Source organism: Equus asinus, chromosome 1 (assembly GCF_041296235.1).
Source record: "Equus asinus isolate D_3611 breed Donkey chromosome 1, EquAss-T2T_v2, whole genome shotgun sequence".
Taxonomy (NCBI): Eukaryota; Metazoa; Chordata; class Mammalia; order Perissodactyla; family Equidae; genus Equus; species Equus asinus.
The window spans coordinates 96,151,652-96,166,572 of record NC_091790.1 but is presented as its reverse complement, the minus strand read 5'-3'; the positions used below and the strand labels follow the sequence as shown (position 1 = coordinate 96,166,572).

General features: G+C 34.4%; 1 protein-coding gene across 4 annotated transcripts in view; it reads right to left on the bottom strand.

The window, feature by feature from the left end:
• Positions 1 to 14,921, bottom strand: part of ZPBP (zona pellucida binding protein) — a 135,675-nt gene that overhangs the window by 106,165 nt on the left and 14,589 nt on the right. For all 4 annotated transcript variants that reach the window (XR_011499064.1, XR_011499080.1, XM_044778190.2 and 1 more), the window contains exon 4: positions 6,922 to 7,071. Coding sequence is in view for 2 of the 4 variants with exons in the window: in XM_044778190.2 (XP_044634125.2) it covers positions 6,922 to 7,071 (150 nt within the window). In the remaining 2 variants the exon portion in view is untranslated. The remainder of the gene's footprint in view (positions 1 to 6,921; positions 7,072 to 14,921) is intronic.

Sequence of the window (14,921 nt, the reverse complement as noted above, 5' to 3'; positions counted from 1 at the left end):
TTTAAAAACAAAATTTAAAAATATACATCCTCAAAATGTTAAAGAAAGGAATAAATTAAGAATAGGAAATTATAGGGGCCGCCCTGGTGGTGCAGCAGTTAAGTTCACATGTTCCGCTTCTCAGTGGCCCAGGGTTTGCCCATTCAGATCCCGGGTCTGGACATGGCACCGTTTGGCAAAAAGCCATGCTGTGGCAGGCATCTCACATACAAAGTAGAGGAAGATGGACATGTATGTTAGCTCAGGGCCAGTCTTCCTCAGCAAAAAGAGGAGGATTGGTAGTGGTTAGCTCAGGGCAATCTTTCTCAAAAAAAAAAAAAAGAATAGGAAATTATAAAACAAAAACTGGTGAATATGACCAAAGAACAAATAGAGATTCTAAAAAGAAAGATTCAATTGAAAATACTGGAGATGGAAAGTACAGTCACTGAAATAGAAAAAAAGAAAGTCTCTAAAGTTAAAAAATAAATAGACAAGTATATAGCAGACATAACATACCTGAAGAGAGATTTGGTAACTTGGACAACGGTACCTAAATCACAACATATTTAAAGATTTGGATATATGAAAGACAAGTTAACAGATATGGATGATAAGTTAAAGAGCCTAATAAATATGTTTAATTGGAATTCCAGAAATAAAAATAAATAGAATAGTCGAGAGGCAAAACTTTTAGAGATCATGAAGGAAGAGTCAACAAATTCAAGAATTAAATATATAAATCACATTCTCTGACACAATGAAATAAAAATAAAAATCAACAATTAAAATTCCTAGAATTATCCATGAAGAAAAGCCCAAGCCCAGATGTCTTCACTCATGAAGTCTACACAACATTTAAAGAAATAGTAATAATTCTTAATGAACTCTTCCAAAATCAGAAGAGGATGGAAAACTTCCCAACTCATATTGAGCCCAGTATTGCCCTGATGGCAAAACCAGATTAAAGAGATATCACAAGAAAAAAAACTACAGACCAACATCTCTTATGAAAGTACATGCAAAAATTCTCAAGACAATGCCAGCAAACTAAATCTGGCAGGATACTGAAAACATTATACATCATAACCAATATAATAATATTAGTATAATATAATAAAATTATAATAATTATATATTTTCATAGTTGAATATCAATTAATTTAATACACCATGTCAATAAAACACAAAGTAAAAACCACATGCCTATCTTAATTAATGCAGTAAAAACCATTTGACAAGACCAACATCCTTCAAAAATATTAACAAACTTGGAATGAAAGGAAACTTCCTCAACCTAATAAAGGGCACCTCCATAAAAACCACAGCTAACATCACATTTAATAGCGAAAGACTGGATGATTCCCCCTAATACTCCAAGCAAGGCAAAGATGTCTGCTCTCACCATTCTTATTCAACATAGTACTAGAAGTCCTGGTCTCCGCAGTTCGACAAGAAATATAAGAGGCATACGGATTGAAAAGAAAGAAAGCAAACTGTCCCTATGCGCATATGACATGACTGTCTCACAAAAAATCTACAAAAAGACAAAGATTTTAAAACTGTTAAGTAACCTCTACGAGACGGCATGTGGTAAGATCAAGACACAAATAATAAATCACTTTTTACATATTAACAATAAGCATGTGGAATCCAAATTTTAAAACCTAGTAACATTAACAATTGCTCCAAAAAAAATAACATACTTAGGTATACACCTAACAAAGCATGTATACACAGATAAAAAAAAATCAAGAAAGACCTAACTAAATTGATATACATACCGTGTCCATGATTAGAACACTCAATATAATAGAGAAAGAAATTCTACAGATTAAATGCAATTCCCTTCTAAATTCCAGTAGGATATTTTGTAGCTACATACAACATTATTGCAAAATTTACATGGAAAGGGACGTACTCTAAAAGGACAAAAACAATCTTGATGAAGAACAGCGGGAGGAATCACTCTACCTCATATCAACGGTTTCTATATAGTGAGAGTGATCAACAGTGTGGTACTGGCGAAGTACCACATTGATCAATGGAAAAACCAGAGAACGCAAAAATAGACTCAGACAATTATTCTCAACTGATTTTTGACAAAGGTGCAAAAACAATTCATTGAAAGAAGGACAGTCTTTTCAAGAAATGATACTGGAGCAATTGGATATCTATGTGCAAAAAATTAAACCTCACAATTTAAACAAAAGTTAACTGAAAATGCATCATATTTAAAGTAAAACTATAAAACTTCAGGAAAAAATTAGGAGAAAATCTTTGCCTATGGCCTCGCAAAATATTCTTAGACTTGAAACCAAAAGCATGATTAATAAGCAAATTTGATAAACCACACCTCACAAGATTGAAAATCTTTGGCTCTGTGAAAATACTAAAAACTACAAGACATTAAGGAAAGAAACTGAAGACACAAATAAATGGAAAGATACTCCATGCTCATGGATTGAAAGAATTAATATTGTTAAAATGTCCAAATTATCCCAAGCAATCTACAGACTCAATGCAACCCTTTTCAAAATTCCAATGGAATTTTTCACAGAAACAGAAAAAATAACACGGAACCACAATAGACCCTGAATAGCCAATGCCATCTTGAGAAAGAACAAAGCTGGAGGCATCACACTCCCTGATTTCAAACTCAATTGCAAAGCTATAGTAATACCTTAAAAAGATACATAGATCAACAGAACAGAATAAACAGACTAGAAATAAATCCACACATATATGGTTAATTAATTAACAACAAGGAGCCAAGAATATACAACAGGCAAAACATAGTCTCTTAAATAAATGGTGTTAGGATAACTGGACAGCCACACGCAAAATAATGAAACTGGACCACTATCTTAGATCATACACAAAAATTAACTCAAAATGGATTAAATACTTGAACATAAGACCTGAAACAATAAACTCCCTAGAAGAAAACATAGTGAGTAAGCTCCTCGACATAGATTTTGGCAATGAGTTTTTGAATCTGACACCAAACTAAAAGCAACAAAAGCAAAAATAAACAAGTGGAAATACATCAAATTCAAAAGCTTCTTCACAGCAAAGGAAACCATCAACAAAATGAAAAGACAACCTACTGAATGGGAGAAAATATTTGTAAATCATATATCTGGTAAGGAGTTAATATCCAAAATATATAAAAAACTCATACAACTCAATAGCAAAAAAACTTGATGAAAAAATGGGCAGAAGATATGAATAGACATTTTTCCAAAGAAGACATACAGATAACTAAAAGGCACATAAAAAGATGCTCAACATCACTAATCATCTGGGAAACGCAAATCAAAACCACGATGAAATACCATCTCATACCTGTTAGAACAGCTATTATCAAAAAGACAAGAAATAAGTTTTTGTGAGGATGTGAAGAAAAGGGAACACTTGTGCACTGTTAAGGGGATTGTAAATTATGAAAAACAGAATGGAGGTTCCCCCCAAAATTAAAAACAGAACAACCATATGATCTAGCTATTTCACTTCTAGGTATTTATCCAAAGAAAATGAAAACAGTAACTTGAAAAGATATATGCATCCCATGTCCACTGCACCACTATTTACGATAGCCGAGATATGGCAACAACCTAAGTGTCCATCAATGGATGAATGGATAAAGAAATTGTGGTGTGTGTGTATATATATATATACACATATACATACATACATACATATATATATATATATAGTGTGTATACATATACACACAATGAAGTATTATTAAGCCATAAAAAAGAATTAAATTTTGTCGTTTGTGAAAACAAGGATGGACCTCTATGGCATTATGCTAAGCGAAATAAGTCAGACAGAGAAAGATAAATACCATATGATCTCACTTATATGTGGAATCTTAAAACAAAACAAAACAAAACAAGAGAACAGATTAGTGGTTGCCAGTGGCAGGGGTTTGGGAGAGAAATGGGTTAAGGGAGTCAAAAGGTAAAAACATTTAAAGATGAAAAAAACATATTCTGATCCCCTCCATTAAAAAAAAAGATCCTGTTAAGATACAAAAACAACAAGATATAGACTGTAAGTAAATATTTGCAAACAACATAACCAACAAAAGAATAGTATTTAGAAATATCATTTTTAAGAAACTCTCAAAAAAATATCAGTAGTAATATATCAGACAATTAGAAAATGGGCAAAAGGTGCCAACAGACATTTCACCAAAGAGAATGTACAGGTGGCAAATATGCTCATAAAAATATGTTCAACATCATTAGACATTAAGTAAACTCAAACGAAAACCACAACGAAATATCGCTTCACATTTATCAAAATGGCTAAAATAAAAATAATGTCAACACCAAATACTAGTGAGGACACAGAGAAACTGCATTACTCTTACATTGCTGGTGGGAATGTAAAATGGCACAGCCACTCTGGAAAACAGTATGGCAATTTCTTACAAGATTAAACATGCAATTAATACTCGATCCATCAACCCTTTGGGCATTTATCCCACAGAAATAAAAACTCATGTCTACACAAAAAACTACACCAATGTTCACAGCAACTTTATATGTAATAGCCCAAAACCTGAAGCAACTCAGATGTTCTGTGGATGACTGGTTAAATTGTGGTACTTCCATACAATGGATTACAACTCAGCAATAAAAGGGAACAACTGATTAAATGCACACAACAACTTAGATGAGTTTCCAGGGAATTAGGCCAATTGAAAAAGCCAATCCCATAAGATTACATACTAGATCCCTGCATTTACATCATACTTTGGAAATGATGAAATTACAGAATTGGAGAAGATCTGTGGTGGTCACGCATGATGAATGAGGGTGAGAGGGAAACAAGTTTGATCATAAAAGGACAACCCAAGGTATACTTCTGTTGACCATATTGCTCTGTATCTTGACTGTAGTGGTGGATACATGAGTCTACACGTGGGATAAAACTTAGAGAACTAAACACGCACAACACACATACACAAATGAGTACATATAAAATTGGAGAAAACTGAATAAGATTGGTGGACAGTAAGAAAGTCTGTATCTTGGCCTGATAATGTACTGTAAGCTTATAAAATGTTGCTGTTGGGGAAAGCTGCGTAAACGATACATGGGATCTCTCTATATTGTCTTTTGCAACTACATGCAAATCTACAATTAACTCAAAACAAAAAGCTTAATTAAAAAAAAATAGGCCTAGTAAAGTAAACATAGGAAGGTATTTTTATTTTCTAGGTATAGGAAACAATCTTTTATAAAAAAATTGAACAAACCAATTTAAAAAATTAATAAATCTCATTACAACAATATCTGACACTTCTGCAGTATAAACAACATCATATCTAATGTTAAGACAAGTGAGAGACAGGCAGAAGCTATTGCAACATGATAAAAGACTGGTATCCAGAATGGTGAAAACCTACAAATTACTAAAGAAAAAAGATGAACTTTGGCAAACAAAAGGCACTGTAATCTATTGTGTAATAAAAATATTAAAAAAGCTCAAATTTACTAGTAATTAAGAGAGCGCACATTAAAGCAATGAGTCACCATACATCCACTGTCTTGCCAAATTTAAATTTTATAGTAATTCTGGGTGCTACGCCATTATTGTTATTTTCAGAAATGTTAAACTTCATATATAAAAATATAATGTAACTATAGTGAACTCAATTCTTATGATTCAGGGAACCGTGCTCAGCACAGTAAGAAACAAAGGCCAAAAAGAAAATAATACCACTTGTGGACTACATAAAATCTTGAAATTTTAAATTATCCTCACTCACAATTAAAAAGGTCTGTAAGCTACAGAAAAATAAAATACAGAATATAACGTATTTGACATGAAATTAATATCTACACTGCTATATACCTGCATATGTACATATCTCTCAGTAGTTACTCAGACATACATACTCACACACGTGAAGCTCAAGGTCAAATAACCCATCAGTCACCAAAAAAACACACAGTAAAACCATGGAATACCATTATTAACCTATCAGATCAGCAACAATTCAAAATACAGTATTAAGGGAGTTATGGGTAATGAGGTTCTCACATACTATGGCAAGGACATAAATTGGTACACTCTTTGTAGGGTGACTGGTAGAATCTATGAAAGTTACACTGTCAATACCCTACAGAAGATTTTTCCTTACAGAATTCATCTTATAGAAACACCAACAATTTAACTTCCACAGTACAATCCAGGGATATGTGTTGGGGTGTGTGTGTATGTGTATGTTTACACACAGAGAGATGAGAGAGAGACAGAGACACAGAGACATGCACAGAAAGGGGGGAGATTTATTTAAATGTTCCAAACACTACTGTTTGAAGACTTATATATGCAAAGTCCCTTTTGCACTGCAAGGTAACATACACACAGGTTCTGGAGATTAGACATGGACATCTTTGAGGACCACTATTCTATCTACCATACCTGTGTCCCACCAGTGAGATGGAACTTACAAGCAACCTTTGTTCAAGCTGTTCTCCTGGCCACTCCACTGTCAACTCAGCTCTCCCAATCTCAAACCTCAACAGATCAAATTGCTTTTAGAAAAGAATTTTACAGTGGTACTTCATGCTTCTGTTTGGGGGAAATGGCAGTGTGCCATCAAGCATGATACTCAGAATTTAAAGGCAGCACAGACTACAATAGCAACATAATAATTTCAAAGCATAATTTCCAAACCCCGTTTCATTCATTCTCTTAAATTTAGCTATGTACATGTCAACATTCCCCTGAAGAAAAAAGATCTGTCCTCACCACTAACCCTTGACAAAGTACTTTGTAAAATACAGGCAGGCAGTAATTTTTCTTCAATTAAAAGAGACTAAAAATAACAAAATCCCTTTAAAATAAACCTGTTAAAATATTTAAATATTTGGAAAAATTAAGAAATGTTAAAATACAACAAAATGCACTTCTTACCATATATAACATATTTTAGTTGAAGATTTTTAATAACTTCTTCCACCATAGGTTTATACTCAAGGAAACACGTATAAACTCCACTCATGTTCTCCTCAAAGTTCTGGAATATAAGGCTTCCTGTGGATGTTACTTGTGCGCTACTGTTTTCTAATTAAAGGAATAGGATACAGTAATTAGTTGCTTCAATTACATGATATCAAGATAAAATATTTTCTGAACAGAGTAAGACCATCAAAATTTACCTACAGAATCACTGAAAGGAGTTGGGGTCATAACTAGTCATTGCATCTGGTGTCTGTTGACAGCAGGTGCAAGGATGACGTTCTTAGGGTCAAAATTTCACTAACCAGAATTTATCAATTATGCAGCCGCCTAAGTGGTAAGAAACTAATAATTATTCGTACATAATGCATTCCTAATCTGCTCCTTGCATTGAACTGGGCACTATCAGATATTCACATATATACAAAATAACATATATTTATATATACTATAAAGTAATTATATACATATACATGTATTTTACTGATCTTATGCCCTCAGTAAGCTCACAAACTACACATGAAAGAGGTAAAACAGTGTACCCAGAACAAAAGCTAACCCAATACTGTATAATCCCTAACAACTAGGGATTTCCTGTGTAACACAATACTAGGCAAAAGTTGGTTTATAACCCTAATGGTGGCAGAAGAATAAAAAGGAGATTAGATCACCTGACTTGCCCAAAGTCACACAATCACAGAGTTGCAGTGATAGGAGTTAGAACCAGTATTTGGATCAACTTCTATATAAACTGGCCAAAGTCAACAAAAGTTTTCAATGAACTTCTAAAACCTAAGTGTTAACCAGTGTAAGCATGTGAAGCCTCTGAGGACCATAGATACGGAGGAGAGAAGAGGTCACCCCCCTTGACAGGCTTTACCTTCATGAACACTTCTAAGTGTTCAAAAGGAGAGCATGGGAACCCTGAGAAAACTTCCCACAGGGTACTGGCTAGGGGAGAGGCCCTACAGCCCTGCCAAAACCCCATCTACACTCATTTCCCCTACCACCTGGAAAGGAACAATGCTATAATCTACAGAGAGGGAAGAAAAAAGAACGGTCACCTAGGGCACTGTGGAGACTTATCGCTAGGGAAGGAAACAGGAAGACAAAAACCCTTCATCCTTGAGGAAGAGTCAGCAAAAAGTACTAGGTCAGCACTAAAGCTGGAGGAGGGATTGAAGCACTTGTGAAGGAAACACCTCCAAGATCCATGGACACCATACCTGCCAAAGACTAAAGCTTAATCAGAACATTAGAGACTGCCCTTCTCTCTCAACTACCATCACAATAAAAGTCTAGCAAAAATGCAGTGGAATCAAGATAGGAGAGCTGCAAGAGAATCTTTCTGGAGAAATCAAAGAAGGAGAAACCAAACCCAAGAAAGATTAGACATTGGAGAAAAGTACTTTCTCCTGAGCCAGCCTACATTTTAATCATGTTTAAGGGTAACTGAAGATTTCAGTCACCAAAACCACCACCAATATCAAACGCAGACAATTCCTGACTAGATTGACAAAAACCTCCTAATATTAAAGGCTTAACAGTATTTTTAAAAGGTGTTCACCTGAAAGCATAAAAATACTTATCTCAATATCTACTGTCTTACTCAAGATGTCCAACTTTAACAAAAATTAAGCAGCATACAGAAGAGCAAGAAATGGCACATTTCCAAAATACCAAGCAATGCTCAGAGCCATACTCTTAAATGATACAGATGTCAGAAGTATCAGTTAACTTAAAATAACCATAATTAATGTATTAAAGGATTTAATGAAAAACATGGAAACATGCAAGATCAGATAGGTGATTTCAGCAGAGACTGAAACCACAGGTATACCTCAGAGTTATTTCTGCTTCCAATCCATACCACTGCAATAAAGCGAATATCAATAAAGTCACATAGATTTTTTGGTATCCCAGTGCATATAAAGGTTATGTTTACACTATACTGTAGTCTATCAAGTGTGTAATAAGCTTTACATCCAAAAAAAGACAAGGTACAAACCTTATATAAAAATACTTTCTTGCTAAAAACTGCTAATCATTGTCTTAGCTTCAGTGAGTCATAATCTTTTTGCTCCTGGAGGGTTTTGCCTTGATGCTGATGGCTGCTGATTGATCAGGGTGGTGGTTGATAAAGGTTGGGGGCCTGTGGCAATTTCTTAAAATAACACAATGATGAAGTTTGCTACATCAAGTGACTCTTCCTTTCACGAACAATTTCTCTGCAGCATGCCATGCTGTTTGATAACATTTTATCCACAGTAGAAACTCTTTCAAAATTGGAGTCCATCCTCTCAAACCCTGTAACTGCTTTATCAACTAAGTCTATGTCATATTCTAAATGCTTTGCTGTCATTTCAACAGTCTTCATCATGGAGTCTTCACCAGGAATAGATTTCATCTCAAGAAACCACTTTCTTTGTGCTTCCAAAGCAAGTCCTCATCCATTAAAGTTTGATCTTGAGATGCAGAAATTCAGACACATCTTCAGGCTCCAATTCTAACTCTAGTTCTCATGCTATTTCCACTGCATCTAGTTACCTCCTCCTCTGAAGTCTTGAACCCCTCAAGATTGGAACCCATGAAGATTGGAATCCATCTCTTCCAAACTTCCTGTCAATGTTGATATTTTGACCTCTACTCATAAGTTACAAATGTTCTTAATGGCATGTAGAATGCCAAATCCTTTCCAGATGGTTTTTAATTTATTTTCCCCAGATCTATTCGAGGAACCACTATCTATGGCAGCTATCACCTGAGAAAATGTATTTCTTAAATAATAGGACTCGAAAGTCAAAATTACTACTTTTTCCGTGGGCTACAGAATGGATGTTGTATTAGCAGGCATGAAAACAATATTAATCTCATTATACATCTCCATCAGAGCTCTTGGGTGACCAGGTACATTGTCAGTGAGCAGTAATGTTTTTAAAGGAAGCTTTTTTTCTGAGCAGTAGGTCTCAACAGAGGGCTTATATAGTGTGGGTTATCTATAGTGTATACATATATATATTTATATATATAGTTATATATGGCTTATACAGTGGGCTGTATACAGATTTATACAACATATTATATTGTTCAATTTTATAAACATTGTACCATGTTGGAAACAGATGTGCTGTCATCCAAGTTTGTTGTTCCATTTATAGATGATGGGCAGAGCAGCTTTAGCATAATTCTTAAGAGACCAAAGATTTTAAAATGGAAAATGAGCATTGGCTTCAACTTCAAGTCACCAAACTGCATTAGCCCCTAACAACAGAGGCATACTTTGCCTTTGAAGCTTTGAAGCCAGGCACTAACCTCTCCTCTCTAGTGACAAAAGTTGTAGATGGCATCTTTTTCCAACATAAAGTTGTTTTGTCTACATTGAAAATCTGTTGTTCAGTGCAGCCACGTTCATTAATGATCTCGGCTAGATCTTCTGGATAACTCACTATAGCTTCTACATCAGCACTTGCTGCTTCACCTACACTTTTATGTTATAGAGGTGGCTTCTCTCCTTAAACCTCATGAGTGAACCTCTGCTAGCTTCAAACTTTTCTTCTGCAGCTTCCTCACCTTTCTCAGCCTTCAGAGTACTGAAGAGAGTTAGGACATTGCTCTGTATTGGGCTTTGCCATAAGGGAATGTTGTGGCTGGTGTGACCTTCTATCCAGACCACTCAAACTTTCTCCATATCACCAATAAGACTGTTCTGCTTTCTCATCATTCATGTGTTCCCTGGAGTAGTACTTTTAATTTCCTTTAAGAACTTTACCTTTGCATTCACAACTTGGCTAAGTATTTGGCACAAGAGGCCTAGTTTTGTCCTGTCTTAGCTTTTGGCATGCCTTCCTCACTAAGCTTTATCATTTATAGCTTTTGACTTAAAGTGAGAGATGTGCAACTCTTCCTTTCACTTGAACACTGAGAGGTCATTGTAGGGTTTTTATTTGGGCTAATTTCAATTTTTCTGTGTCACAGGAAATAGGGATGCCCAAGGAGAGGGAGAGAGACTGGGGAATGGCCAGGTAGTGGAGCAGTGAGAACACAAACGACATTTATCGATGAAGTTTGCTGTCTTATATGGGCATGGTTCACAAAACAATTGCAATAGTAACATGAAAGATCTCTGATCACAGATCACCATAACAAATATAATAATAATGAAAAAGTTTGAAATATTGTGAGAATTACCAAAATGTGACACAGAGACACTAAGTGAGCAAATGCTATTGGAAAATGGCACCAATGGAATTGTTCAATGCAGGGTTGCCACAAACCTTCAACTTGTAAAAGTACAATATCCACAAAGCAGAATAAAATGACATATGCCTGTATAAGAAATAATACATATGTCAGAAACAAATGGAAATGCTAGAACTATAACCAAAATAAAATGAAGAAGAAAGAAAACAAATACAGTAAGACTGATGATGTATTCCTTCAATGGGATAAAGAGGCTTGACACAGCTAAGGAAAGAATCAATGAACTTGAAGGTAGGTCAAAAGAAATTAACGAACCTGAATCACAAAGAGATAAATGAAACAAAACAACAACAACAACAAAACATCAAGAAGAGAGAATACAAGAGCTGTGGCACAAAGTCAGTTACACATGTGTGCTAGAAATCTCAGAAGCAGAGGCAAGACAGGATGTGGCAAAGAAATACCTGAAGACATAATGGCTGAGAATTTTAAAAATTAATGAAAAACACCAATCTACAGATCCAAGAAATTTAGAGAAGAGTAAAGAGAATGAATATGAAAAACAGAAAAGACACATATAATATTCAAATCATTGAAAATAAAAGGCAAAGAGAAAATCTTGAAGTCAGTCAGAAAACAATGGCACACTGCCTACGGAGAGACAAGGATACGATTATAGTAGACTTCACACTAGAAACTGTGCAGGTAAAAAGAATACAGAGTGTTATCTTTAGAATGTTGAAATAAGAAAACTGCCAATCCAGAATTCTACAGCCAGCAAAACAAAACAAGCAAATTTAACACAAAGCAAACAGAAGAAAGGAAATAATAAAGATAAAAGGAGAAATCAATGAAATTGAAAACAAAATATACTAGAGAAAAATAAATCAAACCAAAAGCTGTTCTTTTGAAAACACTGATAAAATTGTTAAACCTATAGCCAGAGAGACCAAAATGAAAGAGAAAAGACATAACCAATATCAGGAGTGAATGACGGCACATCATATATATCTCGGATATATCAAAAAGGCAATAAGAAAATATCACAAACTACTTTATGCAAATAAATTCAACAAGTTGAAAATAACTCTAAGTTGGACAAATTCCTTGAAAGACACAAACTACAAAAACTCACAAAATGGTGAGAGGGAAAACTCCTATTCCTACTTCATTTAGATTATATCTGTGAACTCTGAAGCAAGACTTCAAAGGGACATGACTTCAGGGAAGTAGCTCATTCTCTCAATGCCTCTGTCACATGTAAAATGGAGAAAATGGCTGTACGTAGCACAAAGGCTGCTGTAAAATTAAATGATTAGTGTGTGCAAATTGTTTAGAACAGTATATGATGCATGACAAATATTACATAAATATTATTTTTATAATATTCAAAATAAAAATACTAAAATATACTCCTGCAGGATACACACATACATACATATATATAAATATAGTAAATGTATAAAGAAAAGCTAAAGAATAATATAGTAAAAGTTGAGGATAGTGTTTACCTGACAGGGGGTTGGGGACAGATGAATGGGGTTTTTAAACAAATTATTGGGGAGTTCAACAGTCTTGGTAATGGTATATCTTGACTTGTACACTACATTCAAGGATGTTTGTTTTACTGTGCTTTATAACTTGCAAGTATCTTACATATATTTATGTCTATCGATGCTTCATAATAAAAAATGCTAAGGTAGAGTAAATATAATCTATTATCTCATTAAAACAATAAGGGGGAAGTTAAGGGTAAAACCCAACATGTGTATGTATATGTGCTTATACATGTTTGCGTGAACATTTAGAAAAATGGAGAAGTCCCCACGCCAAAAAGAGTTAATTCATCAGAATAGCATCAGGGTTGGAGAAAGAGGTACAGGTCTTGTCGTAATAAATGCATTACCTTTGTAAATACAAAACACTGAAAGAGAGACAGAGAGAGAGAGACAGAGAGAGAAGTGGGACAAGGGAAAGAGACAGACCAAATCTGACACTTGTACCCTACCCTTTACAACCTATCTAAACAATCAGAATATTTCTCTCCAAAGGAATGTGCAAGTAATTACATAATTGCATGATTTTTTGCTTCAATTTTTAGAGGAACTATCTTTGGAATATTCATAAAAAGATAACTAACGAACAGTACAGTTTAATCTAGAGTTCAAAAAGGTTCTTTGTTTTTCAAGCTTTAAGAAAATTAGACAACATTTTTCAGTTCTTTCTGAAATAATAGATGGTAGAACTAATGAGCTTTAAAACTGGTAGACAGGAAACCATGAGGCAACAGTGCACTGAAAACTAAACTACAGGCATGATGCCCAAATATCAGAATTTCCTGGAAATATTTTTTATAAATATAAAACCCATTTTATTAATATGATTTTATCCTTACCTGGAAATAACTACATTTCTGAACATCTATTTTCCATTGTGAAAGTGAGTAAAATAAAATTTCGCTCCCAGATAAAGGATTTGAAATTCAATTATATACTACATTTTGCATATACACAGTAAGACCTGACAGGGCACCTTTGAGAAGAATATGTTTCAGATTTCAATTTCCAAATCAAAGGAGTAACAAACTACGATAAACTATTCAATACACATTTAAATACTTCCATTTCTGAACTTACAAAATTTCAATGTCAAATGTAAAATATATTTAATATACGTTTGCACTACATTATGTGCTATCAGAGAGTAATAAAAACAAAAATTGATTATATTTTCAGTATTGGATGCTTTTACATTTGGTCCATTTCTTTGATTTATATTAATTGTCCAATCTCTTAGGATTTCTCTTACTCACTTCCACTGATTCATTCCTACTACACTACCACAGTCAGGCAGAGATGGTGTCTGATCTTTGTAACTCCCACAAAGCCTAGCATAATGGCATCCACCAAATAGTCCCTCACTCACTAAGAGCTGAATAATTCACTTTAAAGAACAACCACCTAACCCAAAGAGTGGAGTAACTTTTTAAACCTTGAGATAATTTAGAAGCAACATAAATATTATAGAAATGTACAGGGGCTGGCCCCGTGGCCGAGTGGTTAAGTTCGCGCGCTCCGCTGCAGGCGGCCCAGTGTTTCGTTGGTTCGAATCCTGGGCGCGGACATGGCACTGCTCGTCAGACCACGCTGAGGCAGCGTCCCACATGCCACAACTAGAGGAACCCACAACGAAGAATACACAACTATGTACCGGGGGGCTTTGGGGAGAAAAAGGAAAAAATAAAGTCTTTAAAAAAAAAAAAAAAAAGAAATGTACAGCTGAGATCACTCAACTATATAAGAATAAGAATTAAAACATATTACAAAATAAATACTTCCTATGAAAATTTCTTCAGCAAGTCTTTGTATGAATATGCTGCTTTCCTTCATCCAAGATAACAAAATAAACCTGTCGGTTTTCATCCATAGGCACTATCTCAAAATACCAATAAGGATTAAAAAAAAAAGAAAGAAAACATGGTGAATGGAGCAATAAAGAAAAATTTCCTTTGAAAGTATGCAAAAATGATTAGGTCTTTACAATGACAATTCATTAATCTGGATTTTTAGCAAGCTGAAAAAAAAAACAGCTAAACTAATTTAAATTTTTTCAACTACGCTGTAGACACAAATCAAATGAAAAATTAGAATGATAGTAAATAAACATTTCAAAATACAAAAATAAGAAGCTGAATGGAGAAAATGCTGATTAAATCAGTCATACCCAGAGTAATCTCTTTGAGGAAAAAAATACCT